General features: G+C 59.7%; 1 protein-coding gene across 1 annotated transcript; it reads left to right on the forward strand.

Annotated features, from left to right (window-relative positions):
* Positions 1 to 1553: 1553 nt before the first annotated feature.
* Positions 1554 to 20142, forward strand: CLIP3 (CAP-Gly domain containing linker protein 3; the record flags this gene model as incomplete). Its single annotated transcript, XM_062616335.1, has 7 exons — positions 1554 to 1721; positions 5584 to 5677; positions 5756 to 5917; positions 7256 to 7374; positions 13302 to 13538; positions 18233 to 18368; positions 19992 to 20142. Coding segments are annotated over exons 1-7 (1067 nt in total), but the record flags the coding sequence as incomplete, so codon positions are not given.
* Between the last annotated feature and the right edge of the window lie 497 nt (positions 20143 to 20639).

Genomic DNA, 20639 nt, shown 5'->3' on the forward strand with positions numbered 1-20639 from the left:
GGGACAGGGACCCCCCGCCATGGGGAGAATGGGGTCTGAATGGGGCCTAATGGGGACTGGGACCCCCCCCCCCACCATAGACGCTATGGGGACAGGGACCCCCCACCTATGGGGTGAATGGGGTCTGAATGGGGCCTAATGGGGACAGGGACCCCCTCCCATAGACACTATGGGGACAGGGACCCCCCGCCATGGGGAGAATGGGGCCTCAATGGGGCCTAATGGGGACAGGGACCCCCCCCCATAGACATAATGGGGTTCAGTGGGGACAGGGACACCCCCATAGACGCTATGGGGACAGGGACCCCCCCCCCCATGGGGTGAATGGGGCCTTTATGGGGCCTCAATGGGAACTAACGGGGACAGAGACCCCCCCCCCATGGGGAGAATGGGGCCTCAATGGGGCCTAACGGGGACAGGGACCTCCCCCCCCATAGACACAGTGGGGACAGGGACCCCCCCCATAGACACTATGGGGACAGGGAGGGACCCCCCCCCATGGGGAGAATGGGGCCTGAATGGGGCCTAATGGGGACAGGGACGCCCCCCCATAGGGAGAATGGGGACAGGGACCCCCCCCCATAGGGAGAATGGGGTCTGAATGGGGCCTAATGGGGACAGGGACCCCCCCCACACCATAGACGCTATGGGGACAGGGACCCCCCGCCATGGGGAGAATGGGGTCTGAATGGGGCCTAATGGGGACTGGGACCCTCCCCCCCATAGACACAGTGGGGACAGGGACCCCCCCTATAGACACTATGGGGACAGGGAGGGACCCCCCCCATGGGGAGAATGGGGCCTAACGGGGACAGGGACCCCCCCCATAGACACTATGGGGACAGGGACCCCCCACCATGGGGAGAATGGGGCCTGAATGGGGCCTGACGGGGACAGGCACCCTCCCCCCCATAGTCACTATGGGGCAGGGACCCCCCCATAGACGCAATGGGGACAGGGATCCCCCCCCATGGGGAGAATGGGGCCTCAATGGGGCCTAATGGGGACTGGGACCCCCCCCCACCATAGACGCTATGGGGACAGGGACCCCCCAACATGGGGTGAATGGGGCCTTAATGGGGCCTAACGGGGACAGGGACCCCCCCCCCCTAGACATAATGGGGTTCAGTGGGGACAGGGACACCCCCATAGAATGGGGCCTTAATGGGGCCTAATGGGGACAGGGACCCCCCCCATAGACGCTATGGGGACAGGGACTCCCCCCCCCATAGACACTATGGGGACCGGAGCCTGCCCCATAGACACAACAGGGCTCAGTGGGGACAGGGCCCCCCCCCTTTGTCACAGAGACACACACACCCCACACCCCCCCCATGGCAAAGGACCCCTATAGGGCTGCCAGTGGGGATTCTCTGATGGCTGCTATGGGGTTGAGCACCGTGGGGTGTCCTCCCATAGGGACAGAAACTCCCCCCCCCCATGGCAAAGGACCCTTATGGGGTCCCAAGTGGGGATTCTCTGATGGCTGCTATGGGGTTGAGCACCGTGGGGCACCCCTTCTCTTCCCTCTTGTATCCCAATACCCCCCCCTTATGTGTGTCCCCCCCGTCCCCCCCCCAGCCTTCACCTTCTTCGACCCCAACGATGCTGCGTGCCGGGAGATCCTGCTGGACCCCAGCACCACGGTGCCGCAGCTCTTCGCCATCCTGCGCCAGTGGGTGCCCCAGGTGCAGCACAACGTGGACCTCATCGGCAACGAGGTGCTGGGGGGGGCTATGGGGGTCAGGGTTCTGTGGGGGGCTATGGGGGAGAGGGTGCTGGGGGGGGCTATGGGGGACAGGGTTCTGTGGGGGGCTATGGTGGACAGGTTTCTGTGGGGGGCTATGGGGGGCTATGGAGGACAGGGGGCTATGGGGGTCAGGGTGCTGGGGGGGGCTATGGGGGACAGGGTTCTGTGGGGGGCTATGGGGGACAGGTTTCTGTGGGGGGCTATGGGGGACACAGGGCTATGGGGGACACAGGGCTATGGGATGCTATGGGGGTCAGGGTTCTGTGGGGTGCTGTGGGGGACAGGGGGCTATGGGGTGCTGTGGGGGCAGGGGGCTGTGAGGTGCTATGGGGGGCAGGGGGCTTTGGGGTCCTGTGGGGGACAGGGTTCTGTGGGGGGCTATGGGGGACAGGATTCTATGGGGTGCTATGGGGGACAGGGGGCTATGGGGGGCTATGGAGGACAGGGGGCTATGGGGGACAGGGTTCTGTGGGGGGCTATGGTGGACAGGTTTCTGTGGGGGGCTATGGGGGACACAGGGCTATGGGGGGCTATGGGGCACAGGGGACTGTGAGGTGCTATGGGGGACAGGGGGCTATGGGGTGCTGTGGGGGACAGGGTTTTGTGGGGGGCTATGGGGGACACGGGGCTATGGGGGGCTATGGAGGACAGGGGGCTATGGGGGTCAGGGTGCTGGGGGGGGCTATGGGGGACAGGGTTCTGTGGCGGACAGGGTTCTGTGGGGGGCTATGAGGTCAGGGTGCTGGGAGGGGCTATGGGGGTCAGGGTTCTGTGGGGGACAGGATTCTGTGGGGGGCTATGGGGGACAGGGTGCTGTGGGGGGCTATGGGGGAGAGGGTGCTGGGGGGGGGCTATGGGGGACAGGGGGCTATGGGGGTCAGGGTGCTGGGGGGGGCTATGGGGGTCAGGGTGCTGGGGGGGGCTATGGGGGACGGGGTTCTGTGGGGTGCTATGGGGGTCAGGGTTCTGTGGGGGGCTATGGTGGACAGGTTTCTGTGGGGGGCTATGGGGGACACGGGGGGCTATGGGGGACACGGGGCTATGGGGTGCTGTGTGGGACAGGGTTTTGTGGGGGGCTATGGGGGACATGGGTCTATGGGGGGCTATGGAGGACAGGGGGCTATGGGGGTCAGGGTGCTGGGGGGCTATGGGGGACAGGGTTCTGTGGGGTGCTGTGGGGGACAGGGGGATACGAGGTGGTATGGGGGACAGGGGGCTGTGGGGTGCTATGGGGGCAGGGGGCTTTGGGGTGCTGTGGGGGGCAGGGTGCAGTGGGGTGCTATGGGGAGACAGGGTGCTGTGAGGGGTCAGGAGGTCAGGGTGCTATGGGGTTCCCCTGGGGGTGACTGGTATACTGGTGGGTAATTGGTGTGGAACTGGTGCGTAAGTGGTGTGACTGGTGTGTAACTGGGGTGTAACTGGTGTGGAACTGGTGCGTAAGTGGTGTAACTGGTGTGTAACTGGGGTGTGACTGGGGTGTAACTGGTGTTATAGCTGTGGTACTGCGGTGTAACTGGGGTGTAACTGGTGTGGAACTGCTTATAGCTGTGGTACTGGTGTGTAACTGGTTACAGCTGTGGTACTGCTGTGTAACTGGGGTGTAACTGGTGTGTAACTGGTTACAGCTGTGGTACTGCTGTGTAACTGGTGTGTAACTGGTGTGTAACTGGTGTTATAGTTGTGTAACTGGGGTGTAACTGGTGTGTAACTGGTTGTAGCTGTGGTACTGCTGTGTAACTGGGGTGTAACTGGTTATAGCTGTGGTACTGCTGTGTAACTGCTGTGTAACTGGTTATAGCTGTGGTACTGCTGTGTAACTGGTGTGTAACTGGGGTGTAACTGGTTATAGCTGTGGTACTGCTGTGTAACTGGTGTGCAACTGGTGTGCAACTGGTGTTATAGTTGTGGTACTGCTGTGTAACTGGGGTGTAACTGGTGTGTAACTGGTGTTATAGCTGTGGTACTGCTGTGTAACTGGTGTGCAACTGGTGTTATAGTTGTGGTACTGCTGTGTAACTGGTGTGTAACTGGTTTGTAACTGGTTATAGCTGTGGTACTGCTGTGCAACTGGTGTGCAACTGGTGTGCAACTGGTGTGTAACTGGTGTTATAGTTGTGGTACTGCTGTGTAACTGGGGTGTAACTGGTGTTATAGCTGTGGTACTGCTGTGTAACTGGGGTGGAACTGGTGTGTAACTGGTGTTACAGCTGTTGTACCTCTGTGTAACTGGTGTCACAGTTGTTGTACCTGTGTGTAACTGGTGTTATAGTGGTGTGTAACTAGTGTTATAGTTGTACTCGTGTGTAACTGCTGTGTAACTGTTGTACTGGTGTGTAACTGGTGTACTGGTTTCCACTTGAGGTGTAACTGCTGTGTAATTAGTATGTAACTGCTATATAGTGCTTGTACTGGTGTGTAACTGGTGTGTCCTAGTGTGTACTTAGGGTGTAACTGGTGTGTAACTGCTGTGTAGTATGTAACTGGGGTGTATCTGGTGTGTAACTGGTATCTGCTGGTGCGTAACCAGGGTGTAACTGGTGTGTGGTGCCTTACTGGGGTGTTATTGTGGTGTAACTGGTGTGTAGTATGTAACTGTGGTGTAACTGATGTGTAACGCGTGTGTAACTGGGATGTAACTATGGTGTAACCGGTGTGTAACCGGTGTGTAACTGATGTGTAACCGGTGTGTAACTGATGTGTAACCGGTGTGTAACTGATGTGTAACCGGTGTGTAACGGATGTGTAACCGGTGTGTAACCGGTGTGTAACGGATGTGTAACCGGTGTGTAACTGATGTGTAACCGGTGTGTAACTGATGTGTAACCAGTGTGTAACCGGTGTGTAACCGATGTGTAACTGATGTGTAACTGATGTGTAACCGGTGTGTAACGGGTGTGTAACCGGTGTGTAACCGGTGTGTAACTGATGTGTAACCGGTGTGTAACCGGTGTGTAACGGATGTGTAACCGGTGTGTAACCGATGTGTAACCGGTGTGTAACTGATGTGTAACCGATGTGTAACTGATGTGTAACCGATGTGTAACCGGTGTGTAACCGATGTGTAACTGATGTGTAACCGGTGTGTTACCGGTGTGTAACCGGTGTGTTACCGGTGTGTAACCGGTGTGTTACCGGTGTGTTACCGGTGTGTAACCGATGTGTAACCGGTGTGTAACTGATGTGTAACCGGTGTGTAACTGATGTGTAACCGGTGTGTAACCGGTGTGTAACTGGTGTGTAACCGGTGTGTAACTGATGTGTAACCGATGTGTAACCAGTGTGTAACAGATGTGTAACCGGTGTGTAACCGATGTGTAACGGATGTGTAACCGGTGTGTAACAGATGTGTAACCAGTGTGTAACCGATGTGTAACGGATGTGTAACCGGTGTGTAACTGATGTGTAACTCATGTGTAACCAGTGTGTAACTGATGTGTAACGGATGTGTAACGGATGTGTAACCGGGATGTAACTGGTGTGTAACCGGTGTGTAACCGGTGTGTAACCGGTGTGTAACCAATGTGTAACCAGTGTGTAACTGATGTGTAACTGGTGTGTAACCAGTGTGTAACTGATGTGTAACCGGTGTGTAACTGATGTGTAACCGGTGTGTAACCGGTGTGTAACTGGTGTGTAATTGATGTGTAACCAGTGTGTAACCAATGTGTAACCAATGTGTAACTGATGTGTAACCGGTGTGTAACCGGTGTGTAACTGATGTGTAACTGGTGTGTAACTGGTGTGTAACTGATGTGTAACTGATGTGTAACCGATGTGTAACTGATGTGTAACCAATGTGTAACTGATGTGTAACCGGTGTGTAACCGGGGCAGATCCTGCGCCGCGGCTGCCACGTGAACGACCGTGACGGCCTGACGGACATGACACTCCTGCACTACGCCTGCAAGGCCGGGGCCCACGGCGTGGGTACGTGTCCCCGTGCCCCATAACCCCACATCCCGCACCCCATAGCCCCATATCCCACAGCCCCACATCTCCCCATAGGGGACCCCGCGGCCGCCGTCCGCCTGTCCACGCGGCTGCTGGCGCTGGGGGGCGACGTGACGCTGCGCAGCCGCTGGACCCACATGAACGCCCTACACTACGCCGCCTACTTCGACGTCCCCGAGCTCATCCGCACCCTGCTGCGGGCAGCAGCGCCCCGAGGTGAGGGCAGGGGGTCCGTGGGGTGCAATGGGGACAGGGCATTGGGGTCCTCAAAGGGGCAGGCCGTGGGGGTCCCCAAGGGATAAGGACGTTGGGGTCCATGGGGAGAGGACATGGGGGTACCACAGGGGATGAGGACATCGGGTGCAATGTGGACAAGAGATGGGGGGCTCCAGGGGTTAAGGACATTGGGGTGCCACAGTGGGCACAGGCCGTGGGGGTCCCATAGGGGTGAGGACATTGGGGTGATGCCGTGGGGGTCCCATAGGGGACATTGGGGTGATGCCATGGGGGTCCCCTAGGGGTGAGGACATTGGGGTGATGCCATGGGGCTCCCATTGGGGTGAGCACATTGGGGTGATGCCATGGGGCTCCCATTGGGGTGCGCACATTGGGGTGATGTCATGGGGCTTCCATAGGGGACATTGGGGTAATACCATGGGGGTCCCATAGAGGACATTGGGGTGATGCCATGGGGGTTCCCCTAGGGGTGAGGACATTGGGGTGATGCCATGGGGCTCCCCTAGGGGTGAGCACATTGGGGTGATGCCATGGGGCTCCCCTAGGGGTGATTCCATGGGGGCTCCCATAGAGGACATTGGGGTGATGCCATGGGGCTCCCATTGGGGTGATGCCATGGGGGTCCCATAGGAGTGATGCCATGGGGGTCCCATTGGGGTGATGCCATGGGGCTCCCATAGGGGACATTGGGGTGATGCCATGGGACTCCCATAGGGGTGAGCACATTGGGGTGATGCCATGGGGCTCCCCTAGGGGTGATTCCATGGGGGCTCCCATAGAGGACATTGGGGTGATTCCATGGGGCTCCCATAGGGGTGATGCCATGGGGGTCCCATAGGAGTGATGCCATGGGGGTCCCATTGGGGTGATGCCATGGGACTCCCATAGGGGACATTGGGGTGATGCCATGGGGGTCCCATAGGGGTGATGCCATGGGGCTCCCATTGGGGTGATGCCGTGGGGCTTCCATAGGGGTGAGCACATTGGGGTGATTCCATGGGGCTCCCATAGAGGACATAGGGGTGATGCCATGGGGCTCCCATTGGGGTGATGCCGTGGGGCTCCCCTAGGGGTGATGCCATGGGGTGATGCCATGGGTCTCCCATAGAGGACATTGGGGTGATGCCATGGGGTGATGCCATGGGGTGATGCCATGGGGCTCCCCTAGGGTTTGATTCCATGGGGCTCCCCTAGGGTTTGATGCCATGGGGTGATGCCATGGGGCTCCCATTGGGGTGATTCCATGGGGTGAACCCCTTGGGGTGCCCCCACGGGCTCATTCCGGGGGTCCCCGTGCCCCCTTTTCCCCCCCCCCAGTCCTGCACTCCACCTGCAGTGACTTCAGCCACGGCACCGCGCTGCACATCGCCGCCTCCAACCTCTGCCTGGGCGCCGTGCGCTGCCTCCTGGAGCACGGCGCCGACCCCGCCATGCGGGTATGGGGCGCTCCGGGGGGCGGTGCGGATATGGGGGATATGGGGGCTATGGGGGGCGATAGGGATATGGGGGATATAGGGGATATGGGGGCTATGGGGGGCGATAGGGATATGGGGGATATAGGGGATATGGGGGCTATGGGGGGCAATAGGGATATGGGGGATATAGGGGATATGGGGACTATGGGGGGCAATAGGGCTATAAGAGCTATAGGGGATATGGGGACTATGGGGGCAGTAGGGCTATAGGGGCTATAGGGGCTATGGGGGCTATGGGGGGTGATAGGGCTATAAGAGCTATAGGGGATATGGGGACTATGGGGGGCGATAGGGCTATGGGGGCTATAGGGGATATGGGGACTATGGGGGGCGATAGGGCTATAAGAGCTATGGGGGCTATAGGGGATATGGAGACTATGGGGGGCGATAGAGCTATAGGGGCTATAGGGGATATGGGGCTATAAGATCTGTAGGGGGCTATAGGGGTTATGGGGACTACGGGGGGCGATAGGGCTATAAGAGCTATAGGGGATATGGGGGGCTATGGGGGGCTATAGGGCAGTAAGAGCTATAGGGGATATAGGGGATATGGGGACTATGGGGGGCGATGGGGATATGGGGGATATAGGGGATATGGGGGGCTATGGGGGGCTATAGGGCAGTAAGAGCTATAGGGGATATAGGGGATATGGGGACTATGGGGGGCGATAGGGATATGGGGGATATAGGGGATATGGGGGCTATGGGGGGCGATAGGGATATGGGGGATATAGGGGATATGGGGGCTATGGGGGGCGATAGGGATATGGGGGATATAGGGGATATGGGGACTATGGGGGGCTATAGGGCTGTAAGAGCTATAGGGTCTATAGGGCTATAAGAGCTATAGTGGCTGTAGGGGATATGGGGGCTATGGGGGGCAATAGGACTACAAGAGCTATAGGGACTATAGAGGTCTATAGGGCTATAAGAGCTATAGGGGCTATGGGGGGCGATAGGGCTGTAAGAGCTATAGGGGCTATAGGGGTTATGGGGACTATGGGGGGCAATAGGGCTATAAGAGCTACAGGGGGTATAGGGGATATGGGGACTATGGGGGGCAATAGGGCTATAAGAGCTATAGGGGATATGGGGACTATGGGGGGCAATAGGGCTATGGGGGCTATAGGGGATATGGGGGATATGGGGGGCAATAGGGCTATAAGAGCTATAGGGGGTTATAGGGGATATGGGGACTATGGGGGGCGATAGGGCTATGGGGGCTATAGGGGATATGGGGACTATGGGGGGCGATAGGGCTATAAGAGCTATAGGGACTATAGGGGGCTATAGGGCTATAAGAGCTATAGGGGCTATAGGGGATATGGGGACTATGGGGGGCGATAGGGCTATAAGAGCTATAAGAGCTATAGGGGATATGGGGACTATGGGGGCGGTAGGGCTATAAGAGCTATAGGGACTATAGGGGATATGGGGACTATGGGGGGCGATAGGGCTATAAGTGCTCTAGGGGGTACAGGGGATATGGGGACTATAGGGGGCTATAGGGCTATAAGAACTATAGGGGATATGGGGGCTATAGGGCTATAAGAGCTATAGGGGCTATAGGGGATATGGCGGCTATAGGGCTATAAGAGCTATAGGGGATATGGGGGCTATAGGGCTATAAGAGCTATAGGGGCTATAGGGGATATGGGGGCTATAGGGCTATAAGAGCTATAGGAGCTATAGTGGATATGGGGACTATAGGGGGCTATAGGGCTATAAGAGCTTTAGGGGCTGTAGGGGATATGGGGATTATAGGGGGCTATAGGGCTATAAGAGCTATAGGCTCCATAGGGGATATGGGGGCTACAGGGGGCTGTAGGGAATATAGGTACTATAGGGGGCTATAGGGGATATGAGGATAGGGGGTTCTAGGGGATATAGGTACTATAGGCTATATGGGGGCTATAGGTGGCTATAGGGGACATAGATACTATAGGGGGCTATAGGGGGTTGTAGGGGATATAGGTATTACGGGTACTCTAGCACCTATAGTAGCTATAGGGGTTATAGGGGCTGTAGGAGTGCATTAGGTGCTATAGGAGCTATGTGGGGCTATAGGAGTGCTTTAGGGTCCATAGTGTTTATAGGCGCTATAGGGTCTATAGGGCTTATAGATGCTATAGGGTCTGTAGTGTCTATGGGATCTATAGGGGCTGTGGTGTCCATAAGCACTATAGGAGCTATAGTTTTTATAGGGTCTATATGGCTATGGGACCTATGATGTCTATAGGATCCATAGCGTCTGTAGGTGCTGTAGGGGTTATAGTGACTATAGGGTCCATAGTGTCTATAGGTGCTGTAGGGATTATAGTGTCTATGGAGTCTATAGGGCTATAAGGGCTATAGTGGCTATAGGGTCCGTAGTGTCTGTAAGGGTTATAGGCACTATAGGGTCTGTAGTGTCTGTAGGATCTGTAGGGGCTATAATTGCTATAGGGTCCGTAGTGTCTATAGGCACTATAGGGTCCATAGTGTATCTAGGCGCTGTAGGGTCCCTAGTGCCTATAGGGTCCATAGTGTCTCTAGGCTCCATAGTGTCTATAGGTTCTGTAGTGTCTCTGGGGTCTGTAGTGTCTATAGGGTCCATAGTACCTATAGTGTTTATAGGGTCCGTAGTGCCTATAGGATCTAGGCTCCATAGTGTCTATAGGTTCCGTAGTGTCTCTGGGGTCTATAGGGTCCATAGTACCTATAGTGTCTATAGGGTCCGTAGTGCCTATAGGGTCAGTAGCGCCTATAGTACCGATAGGGTCTATATGGTCCGTAGTACCTATAGGGTCTATAGGGTCCATACTGCCTATAGTGTCTATAGGGTCCATAGTGCCTATAGTGTCTATAGGGTCTGTAGTGTCTATGGGGTCCGTAGTGCCTATAGTGTCTGTAGTGTCTATAGGGTCCATAGTGCCTATAGTATCTATAGGGTCCATAGTGCCTATAGCGTCTGTAGGGTCCATAGTGCCTATAGTATCTATAGGGTCCATAGTGCCTATAGTGTCTATAGGGTCTGTACTGCCTATAGTATGTATAGGGTCCATAGTGCCTATAGTGTCTATAGGGTCCGTACTGCCTATAGTATCTATAGGGTCCATAGTGCCTATAGTGTCTATAGGGTCCGTAGTGTCTATAGTGTTTATAGGGTCCATAGTGCCTATAGTGTCTATAGGGTTCATAGTGCCTATAGGGTCCATACTGCCTATAGTGTCTATAGGGTCTGTAGTGCCTGTAGTGTCTGTAGTGTCTATAGGGTCTGTAGTGTCTATAGGGTCTGTAGTGCCTATAGTATCTATAGGGTCCATAGTGCCTATAGTGTCTATAGGGTCCATAGTGTCTATAGTGTTTATAGGGTCCATAGTGCTTATAGTGTCTATAGGCTCCGTAGTCCCTCTAGTGCCCATAGGCTCCCCATAGTGCTCATAGGCTCCCCAGTCCCTATAGTGCCCATAGGCTCCCCGTAGTGCCCATAGGCTCCCTGGTGCCCATAGTGCCCATAGGCTCCCCAGTGCCCATAGGCCCCCAGGCCCCACAGCGCCCATAGGCTCCCCATAGCGCCCATAGGCCCCCAGTCCCCGTAGTGCCCATAGGCCCCCAGTCCCCATAGTGCCCATAGGCTCCCCATAGTGCCCATAGGCCCCCAGTCCCCATAGTGCCCATAGGCTCCCCATAGGCCCCCAGTCCCCATAGTACCCATAGGCCCCCAGTCCCCATAGTGCCCATAGGCTCCCCATAGGCCCCCAGTCCCCATAGTACCCATAGGCTCCCCAGACCCCATAGCGCCCATAGGCCCCCAGTCCACACAGTGCCCATAGGCTCCCCATAGCACCCATAGGCTCCCCAGTCCCCATAGAGCCCATAGGCTCCCCATAGAGCCCATAAGCTCCGTATAGTGCCCATAGGCCCCCACTCCCCATAGTGCCCATAGGCTCCCCATAGGCTCCCCATAGCCTCCCCGTCCCCACAGCACCCATAGGCTCCCCATAGGCCCCCAGTCCCCATAGTACCCATAGGCTCCCCAGTCCCCATAGTGCCCATAGGCTCCCCATAGTGCCCATAGGCTCCCCATAGTGCCCATAGGCTCCCCATAGGCCCCCAGTCCCCATAGTGCCCATAGGCCCCCAGTCCCCCCAGCGCCCATAGGCTCCCCATAGGCCCCCAGTCCCCATAGTGCCCATAGCCTCCCCATAGCGTCCCCGTCCCCATAGCACCCATAGGCTCCCCATAGCCTCCCAGTCCCCATAGTGCCCATAGGCTCCCCATAGTGCCCATAGGCTCCCCATAGTGCCCATAGTCTCCCAGTCCCCATAGTGCCCATGGGCCCCCAGTCCCCACAGCGCCCATAGGCTCCCCATAGTACCCATAGGCTCCCAGCCTCCCAGTCCCCACAGTCCCCATAGCACCCATAGGCTCCCCATAGCCTCCCAGTCCCCACAGCGCCCATAGCCTCCCCATAGTGCCCATAGGCTCCCCACAGCGCCCATAGGCTCCCCATAGTGCCCATAGCCTCCCAGTCCCCATAGTGCCCATAGGCTCCCCATAGGCCCCCAGTCCCCATAGTGCCCATAGGCTCCCCATAGTGCCCATAGGCTCCCCATAGTGCCCATAGGCTCCCCAGTCCCCATAGTGCCCATAGGCTCCCCATAGGCCCCCAGTCCCCGTAGTGCCCATAGTGCCCATAGGCTCCCCATAGGCCCCCAGTCCCCATAGTGCCCATAGGCTCCCCATAGCGCCCATAGGCTCCCCATAGCCACCCAGTCCCCACAGCACCCATAGCGCCCATAGGCTCCCCATAGGCCCCCAGTCCCCATAGTGCCCATAGGCTCCCCATAGTGCCCATAGGCTCCCCAGTCCCCATAGCGCCCATAGGCTCCCCATAGGCCCCCAGTCCCCATAGTGCCCATAGGCTCCCCATAGGCCCCCAGTCCCCATAGTGCCCATAGGCTCCCCATAGGCCCCCAGTCCCCATAGTGCCCATAGGCTCCCCATAGGCCCCCAGTCCCCATAGGCTCCCCATAGGCCCCCAGTCCCCATAGTACCCATAGGCCCCCAGTCCCCATAGTGCCCATAGGCTCCCCACAGCGCCCATAGGCCTCCAGTCCCCATAGTACCCATAGGCTCCCCATAGTGCCCATAGGCCCCCAGTCCCCACAGCGCCCATAGTGCCCATAGGCTCCCCATAGCGCCCATAGGCTCCCCATAGCCTCCCAGTCCCCACAGCACCCATAGGCTCCGCATAGGCTCCCCATAGCCTCCCAGTCCCCATAGTGCCCATAGGCTCCCCATAGTGCCCATAGGCTCCCCATAGTGCCCATAGGCCCCCAGTCCCCACAGCGCCCATAGGCTCCCCATAGTACCCATAGGCTCCCAGTCCCCATAGTGCCCATAGGCTCCCTAGTGCCCACAGTGCCCATAGGCTCCCCATAGCCTCCCAGTCCCCACAGTGCCCATAGGCTCCCCATAGGCCCCCCATAGCCTCCCCGTCCCCACAGCGCCCATAGGCCCCCCATAGCCTCCCTGTCCCCACAGTGCCCATAGGCTCCCCATAGTACCCATAGGTTCCCAGTCCCCATAGTGCCCATAGCCTCCCCATAGCCTCCCTGTCCCCACAGCGCCCATAGGCTCCCCATAGGCTCCCCATAGTGCCCATAGGCTCCCCATAGGCTCCCCATAGCCTCCCCGTCCCCACAGTGCCCATAGCCTCCCCATAGGCCCCCCATAGCCTCCCCATAGCCTCCCCGTCCCCACAGCGCCCATAGGCTCCCCATAGTGCCCATAGGCCCCCAGTCCCCATAGTGCCCATAGGCTCCCCATAGGCTCCCCATAGCCTCCCCGTCGCCTCCCCATCCCCACAGCACCCATAACCCTCTCTCCGTGTACCCCCCCAGAACAGCAAGGGTCAGGTGGCGGCGGAGGTGGTCCCGGACCCCACGGACATGGCCCTGGACAAGGCGGAGGCGGCGTTGGTGGCCCGGGAGCTGCGGCGGCTGCTGGAGGAAGCGGTGCCCCTGAGCTGCAGCCTGCCCAGGGTCACCCTGCCCAACTACGATAACCTGCCCGGGAACAGCGTCCTGCTCTGCCTCGGCATGCAGCTGGGGGACAGAGTGAGGCTGCAGGGGGGAAAGGTGAGAGCGGGGGGTGTGGGGGGTGTGGGGTGTGGGATATGGGGTGTGGGGTGTGGATGTGGGGTATGGGGGGTGTGTCGTTGGGGGGTATATGGGGTGTGGGGGGTGTGGTATGGGGGGGTGTGGGGGGGGTGGGGTGTGGGGGGGGTGGGGTGTGGGATATGGGGTATGGGGTTATGGGGTATGGGGTTATTATGGGATGTGGGATATGGGGTTATTATGGGGTATGGGATATAGGGTGGGATATGGGGTATGGGGTGGGATATGGGGTGTGTGGGGTGTGGGGTAGTGATGTGGGGTGTGGGGTGTGTGGGGTATGGGGTATGGGTTATATGGGGTGTAGAGGGTGTGGGGTGTATGGGATGTATGTGGGATATGGGGTGTGGGGTATGGGGGGTGTGGGGTATGGGGGTGGGGGTGTGGGGTATGGGGTGTGGGGTATGGGGTGTGGGGTATGGGGGGTGTGGGGTATGGGGTGTGGGATGTATGGGGTGTGTGGGGTATGGGATATATGGGGTATGGGGGGTGTGGGGTATGGGGTGTGGGATATGGGGTATGGGATGTATGGGGTGTGTGGGGTATGGGGTGTGGGGTGTGGGGTATGGGGTATGTGGCATGGGATATGGGGTATGGGACATGGGGTATGGGGTATGGGATATGGGGTATGGGGTATGGGGTATGGGGTGTGGGGTGTGGGGTATGGGGTATGTGGTGTGGGGTGTGGGATATGGGGGTTGTGGGGTGTGGGGTATGGGGGGTGGGGTGTGTGTGGGGGGGGGGTGTGGGGTATGGGGTATGGGGTGGGGTGTGGGGGGTGGGGGATGTGGGGTGTGGGGGGTATGGGATATGGGGTGGGGGTGTGGGGTATGGGGTATGGGATATGGGGTGTGGGGTATGGGTTATGGGGTGTATGGGGTGTGGGGGGTGTGGGATGTGGGGGGTATGGGGGGTATGGGGGGTGGGGGATGTGGGCTGTGGGGTATGGGGGGTGTGGGGTGTGTGTGTGGGGGGGTGTGGGGTATGGGGTATGGGGGGGTGTGTGGAGGGTGTGGGGTGTGGGGTGGGGTATGGGATATGGGGTATGGGGTGGGGTATGGGGATATGGGGTGGGGGGTGGGGGTATGGGGGGTATGGGTGTGGGGTGTGGGGTGTGGGATATGGGGTATGGGGTGTGGGGGGTGTGGGGTGTGGGGTAGGGGGGGTGTGGGGTATGGGTCATGGGGCATATGGGGTGTGGTATGGGGGGTATGGGGTGTGGGATGTGGGGTATGGGGTATGGGGGGTGTGGGGTATGGGGTGTGGGGTGTGGGGAGTGTGGGGTATGGGTTATGGGGCATATGGGGTGTGGGATATGGGGGGTGGGCTATGGGGGGTGTGGGGTATGGGGTTATGGGGTGTGTGGGATATGGGGGGTGGGAGTGTGGGTATGGGGTGTGGGGTATGGGGTGTGGGGTGTGGGATGTGGGTGATGGGGTATGGGTATGGGGTGTGAGGTGTGGGTATGGGGTGTGGGGCATGGGGTGTGGGGTATGGGGGGTGGGGGATGTGGGGTGTGGGGGGTGTGGGGTAGGGGGGGTGTGGGGTATGGGATATGGGGTATAGGGTATGGGGTGCTTGGGGCTGGGTTTTGGGGTCCCTGGGCCCTGTTTTGGGGTGCTTTGGGCTCTGTTTTGGGGTCCCCATCCCCTGTTTTGGGGTCCCTGAGCTCTGTTTTGTGGTCCCTGGGCTCTGTTTGGGGTCCCTGAGCTCTGTTTCGGGGTCCCTGGGCTCTGTTTGGGGTCCCTGAGCTCTGTTTTGGGGTCCCTGAGCTCTGTTTCGGGGTCCCTGGGCTCTGTTTTGGGGTCCCTGAGCTCTATTTGGGGTCCCTGAGCTCTGTTTCGGGGTCCCTGAGCTCTGTTTGGGGTCCCTGAGCTCTGTTTCGGGGTCCCTGAGCTCTGTTTTGGGGTCCCTGAGCTCTATTTGGGGTCCCCCCCCATGTTTCGGGGTCCCTGAGCTCTGTTTGGGGTCCCCCCCCCCCACGTTTTGGGGTCCCTGAGCTCTGTTTTGGGGTCCCTGAGCTCTGTTTGGGGTCCCTGAGCTCTGTTTTGGGGTCCCCCCCCATGTTTCGGGGTCCCCCTCCCCTGTTTTGGGGTCCCTGAGCTCTGTTTTGGGGTCCCTGAGCTCTGTTTGGGGTCCCTGAGCTCTATTTGGGGTCCCTGAGCTCTGTTTGGGGTCCCTGAGCTCTGTTTTGAGGTCCCTGAGCTCTGTTTGGGGTCCCTGAGCTCTGTTTTGGGGTCCCTGAGCTCTGTTTGAGGTGTGTCCCCCCCCCATGTTTCGGGGTCCCTGGGCTCTGTTTTGGGGTCCCTGAGCTCTGTTTCGGGGTCCCCATCCCCTGTTTTGGGGTCCCTGAGCTCTGTTTGGGGTCCCTGAGCTCTGTTTTGGGGTCCCTGGGCTCTGTTTCGGGGTCCCTGAGCTCTGTTTTGGGGTCCCTGGGCTCTGTTTGAGGTCCCCCTCCCCTGTTTCGGGGTCCCCATCCCCTGTTTGGGGTCCCTGAGCTCTGTTTCAGGGTCCCTGGGCTCTGTTTTGGGGTCCCTGAGCTCTGTTTGGGGTCCCTGGGCTCTGTTTTGGGGTCCCTGAGCTCTGTTTTGGGGTCCCCCTCCCATGTTTCAGGATCCCCATCCCCTGTTTGGGGTCCCTGAGCTCTGTTTGGGGTCCCTGAGCTCTGTTTTGAGGTCCCCCCCCCCCCGTTTCGGGGTCCCCATCCCCTGTTTGGGGTCCCTGAGCTCTGTTTTGGGGTCCCTGAGCTCTGTTTGGGGTCGTCCCCCCCCCATGTTTTGGGGTCCCCCCCCCCACGTTTCGGGGTCCCTGAGCTCTGTTTTGGGGTCCCTGAGCTCTGTTTTGGGGTCCCCCCCCCATGTTTCGGGGTCCCTGAGCTCTGTTTTGGGGTCCCCATCCCCATGTTTCGGGGTCCCTGAGCTCTGTTTCGGGGTCCCTGAGCTCTGTTTTGGGGTCCCTGAGCTCTGTTTCGGGGTCCCTGAGCTCTGTTTTGAGGTCCCTGAGCTCTGTTTTGGGGTCCCCATTCCCTGTTTCGGGGTCCCTGAGCTCTGTTTGAGGTCCCCCTCCCATATTGGGGGTCCCTGAGCTCCGTTTTGGGGTCCCTGAGCTCTGTTTCGGGGTCCCTGGGCTCTGTTTCGGGGTCCCTGAGCTCTGTTTCGGGGTCCCTGAGCTCTGTTTTGGGGTCCCTGAGCTCTGTTTTGGGGTCCCCCCCCCCACGTTTCGGGGTCCCTGAGCTCTGTTTTGGGGTCCCTGAGCTCTGTTTCGGGGTCCCTGAGCTCTGTTTTGGGGTCCCTGAGCTCTGTTTTGGGGTCCCTGAGCTCTGTTTCGGGGTCCCTGAGCTCTGTTTTGGGGTCCCTGAGCTCTGTTTTGGGGTCCCTGGGCTCTGTTTCGGGGTCCCTGAGCTCTGTTTTGGGGTCCCTGGGCTCTGTTTTGGGGTCCCTGAGCTCTGTTTTGGGGTCCCTGAGCTCTATTTGGGGTTCCCATCCCATATTGGGGGTCCCTGAGCTCTGTTTCGGGGTCCCTGAGCTCTGTTTCGGGGTCCCTGGGCTCTGTTTGAGGTCCCCCTCCCCTGTTTCGGGGTCCCCATCCCCTCTTTGGGGTCCCTGAGCTCTGTTTCGGGGTCCCTGAGCTCTGTTTCGGGGTCCCTGAGCTCTGTTTCGGGGTCCCTGGGCTCTGTTTTGGGGTCCCTGAGCTCTGTTTCGGGGTCCCTGGGCTCTATTTGGGGTCCCTGAGCTCTGTTTGGGGTCCCTGGGCTCTGTTTTGGGGTCCCTGAGCTCTGTTTGGGGTCCCTGAGCTCTGTTTCAGGGTCCCTGAGCTCTGTTTTGGGGTCCCTGAGCTCTGTTTGGGGTCCCCCCCCCATGTTTTGGGGTCCCCTCTCCCATATTGGGGGTCCCTGAGCTCTGTTTTGGGGTCCCCCCCCGTTTCAGGGTCCCTGAGCTCTGTTTCGGGGTCCCTGGGCTCTGTTTCGGGGTCCCTGGGCTCTGTTTTGGGGTCCCTGAGCTCTGTTTCGGGGTCCCTGGGCTCTGTTTCGGGGTCCCTGAGCTCTGTTTGGGGTCCCTGAGCTCTGTTTCGGGGTCCCCATTCCCTTTTTCGGGGTCCCTGAGCTCTGTTTGAGGTCCCCCTCCCATATTGGGGGTCCCTGAGCTCTGTTTTGGGGTCCCTGAGCTCTGTTTTGGGGTCCCTGGGCTCTGTTTCGGGGTCCCCTCTCCCATATTGGGGGTCCCTGGGCTCTGTTTCGGGGTCCCCCCCCCCATGTTTTGGGGTCCCTGGGCTCTGTTTTGGGGTCCCTGAGCTCTGTTTTGGGGTCCCTGAGCTCTGTTTTGGGGTCCCTGAGCTCTGTTTGGGGTCCCCCCCCCATGTTTTGGGGTCCCTGAGCTCTGTTTTGGGGTCCCTGAGCTCTATTGGGGGTCCCTGAGCTCTGTTTTGGGGTCCCTGAGCTCTGTTTTGGGGTCCCTGAGCTCTGTTTCAGGGTCCCTGAGCTCTGTTTCGGGGTCCCTGAGCCCTGTTTTGGGGTCCCCTCTCCCATATTGGGGGTCCCTGAGCTCTGTTTCAGGGTCCCTGAGCTCTGTTTGGGGGTCCCTGAGCTCTGTTTTGGGGTCCCTGAGCCCTGTTTTGGGGTCCCCCCCCCACGTTTTGGGGTCCCCCCCTGTGCTCCGCAGGTGGGGACGCTGCGGTTCTGCGGCACCACGGCCTTCGCGAGCGGGCAGTGGGCGGGGGTGGAGCTGGACGAGCCCGAGGGCAAGAACGACGGCAGCGTGGGGGGGGTCCGGTACTTCATCTGCCCCCCCAAGCAGGGTAAGGGGGCACGGGGGGGCGGGGGGGGGCACAGTGGGGTGGGGGGGAGTGGGGCTGAATGGGGTGGGGTGGGAGTGGGGGGGAGTGGGGCTCAGTGGGGGGAGTGGGGTGGGAGGAAGTGGGGCAGAGTGGGGCGGAGTAGGGGGGAGTGGGGCTCAGTGGGGCAGAGTGGGCAGGAGTGGGGAGTGGGGTGGGGTGGGGGGAGTGGGGCTCAGTGGGGCTCAGTGGGGAGGGGGAGTGGGGCTCAGTGGGGCTCAGTGGGGTGGAGTGGGGGGAAGTGGGGTGGGGGGGGAGTGGGGAGGAGTGGGGTGGAGGGGGGGGAGTGGGGCTCAGTGGGGCAGAGTGGGCAGGAGTGGGGAGTGGGGGGGAGTGGGGCTCAGTGGAGAGGAGTGGGGGGGGAGTGGGGAGTGGGGTGGAGCAGGGTGGAGGGGGAGGAGTGGGGCTCAGTGGGGCAGAGTGGGGGGGAGTGGGGCAGAGTGGGGGGGAGTGGGGGGGGAGTGGGGCTCAGTGGGGCGGAGTGGGGGGAGTGGGGTGGAGGGGGGCGGAGTGGGGCACAGTGGGGTGGAGTGGGGTAGGAGGAGTGGGGTGGAGTGGGGTGGAGGAGGGGAGTGGGGCTCAGTGGGGAGGAGTGGGGGGAGGAGTGGGGGGAGTGGGGCTCAGTGGGGCAGAGTGGGGAGGAGGGGGGAGTGGGGCAGAGTGGAGAGGAGTGGGAGGGAGTGGGGCTCAGTGGGGCTCAGTGGGGCAGAGTGGGGGGGGAGTGGGGCTCAGTGGGGCTCAGTGGGGAGGAGCGGGGGGAGTGGGGCAGAGTGGGGGGGAGTGGGGCTCAGTGGGGAGGAGTGGGGGGGAGGAGTGGGGTGGAGTGGGGTGGGAGGAGTGGGGAGGAGCGGGGAGGAGTGGGGCAGAGCGGGGGGAGTGGGGCAGAGTGGGGAGGAGTGGGGTGGAGTGGGGGGAATGGGGCTCAGTGGGGCAGAGTGGGGGGAATGGGGCTCAGTGGGGCGCAGTGGGATGGAGGGGGGGGCAGTGGGGTGGAGTGGGGTGGGCTGGGAAGGACTGGGGCAGAGTGGGGTGGAGGGGGGGGGAGTGGGGCTCAGTGGGGAGGAGTGGGGCAGAGTGGACCATACTGACCTGGACTGGGACATACTGGGGCATAGTGACCTGGACTGCTCCATACTGCTCCATACTGCTCCGTACTGGTCCGTACTGGTCCGTACTGGTCCATACCGCTCCATACCGCTCCATACTGCTCCATACTGCTCCATACTGGTCTATACTGGTCTATACTGGTCCGTACTGGTCTGTACTGGTCCATACTGTCCATACTGGTCCGTACTGGTCCATACTGGTCCATACTGCTCCGTACTGGTCCATACTGCTCCATACTGGTCCATACTGCTCCATACTGGTCCATACTGGTCCATACTGGTCCATACTGCTCCGTACTGGTCCATACTGCTCCATACTGCTCCATACTGGTCTATACTGCTCCATACTGGTCCATACCGCTCCATACCGCTCCATACTGGTCTATACTGGTCCATACTGGTCTATGCTGGTCCATACTGCTCCATACTGGTCCCTACTGGTCTGTACTGGTCCGTACTGGTCCCTGTTGCTCTCCCGCAGGCATCTTCGCCTCCGTCTCCAAGATCTCCAAGGCTGAGGAGCCCCCCCCGGCGCCGTCTCCCCCTCGCAGCCCCCCGGAAGCCCCGGCCCGAGGCTCCCACAAGGCCCAAAAGGACAAGAGAGGTGCCCCAGACCCACATAGACCCATAGAGTGCCCCATAGACCCACATAGCGCCCCATAGACCCACATAGTGCCCCATAGACCCACATAGACCCACATAGACCCACATAGCGCCCCATAGCGCCCCATAGACCCACATAGACCCACATAGTGCCCCATAGCGCCCCACATAGACCCACATAGACCCACATAGACCCACATAGTGCCCCATAGCGCCCCATAGACCCACATAGACCCACATAGACCCACATAGTGCCCCATAGACCCACATAGACCCACATAGACCCACATAGTGCCCCATAGCGCCCCACATAGACCCACATAGACCCCACATAGACCCACATAGTGCCCCATAGCGCCCCATAGACCCACATAGACCCCACATAGACCCACATAGTGCCCCATAGTGCCCCATAGCACCCCATAGACCCACATAGACCCACATAGCCCCATGTAGACTCACGTAGACCCATGTAGACCCACATAGTGCCCCATAGCGCCCCATAGCACCCCATAGACCCACATAG

This window comes from Pezoporus occidentalis, unplaced genomic scaffold (genome assembly GCF_034315485.1).
Source record: "Pezoporus occidentalis ecotype Australia unplaced genomic scaffold, CSIRO_AGI_Poc_V1 ctg1021, whole genome shotgun sequence".
Lineage (NCBI taxonomy): Eukaryota > Metazoa > Chordata > Aves > Psittaciformes > Psittacidae > Pezoporus > Pezoporus occidentalis.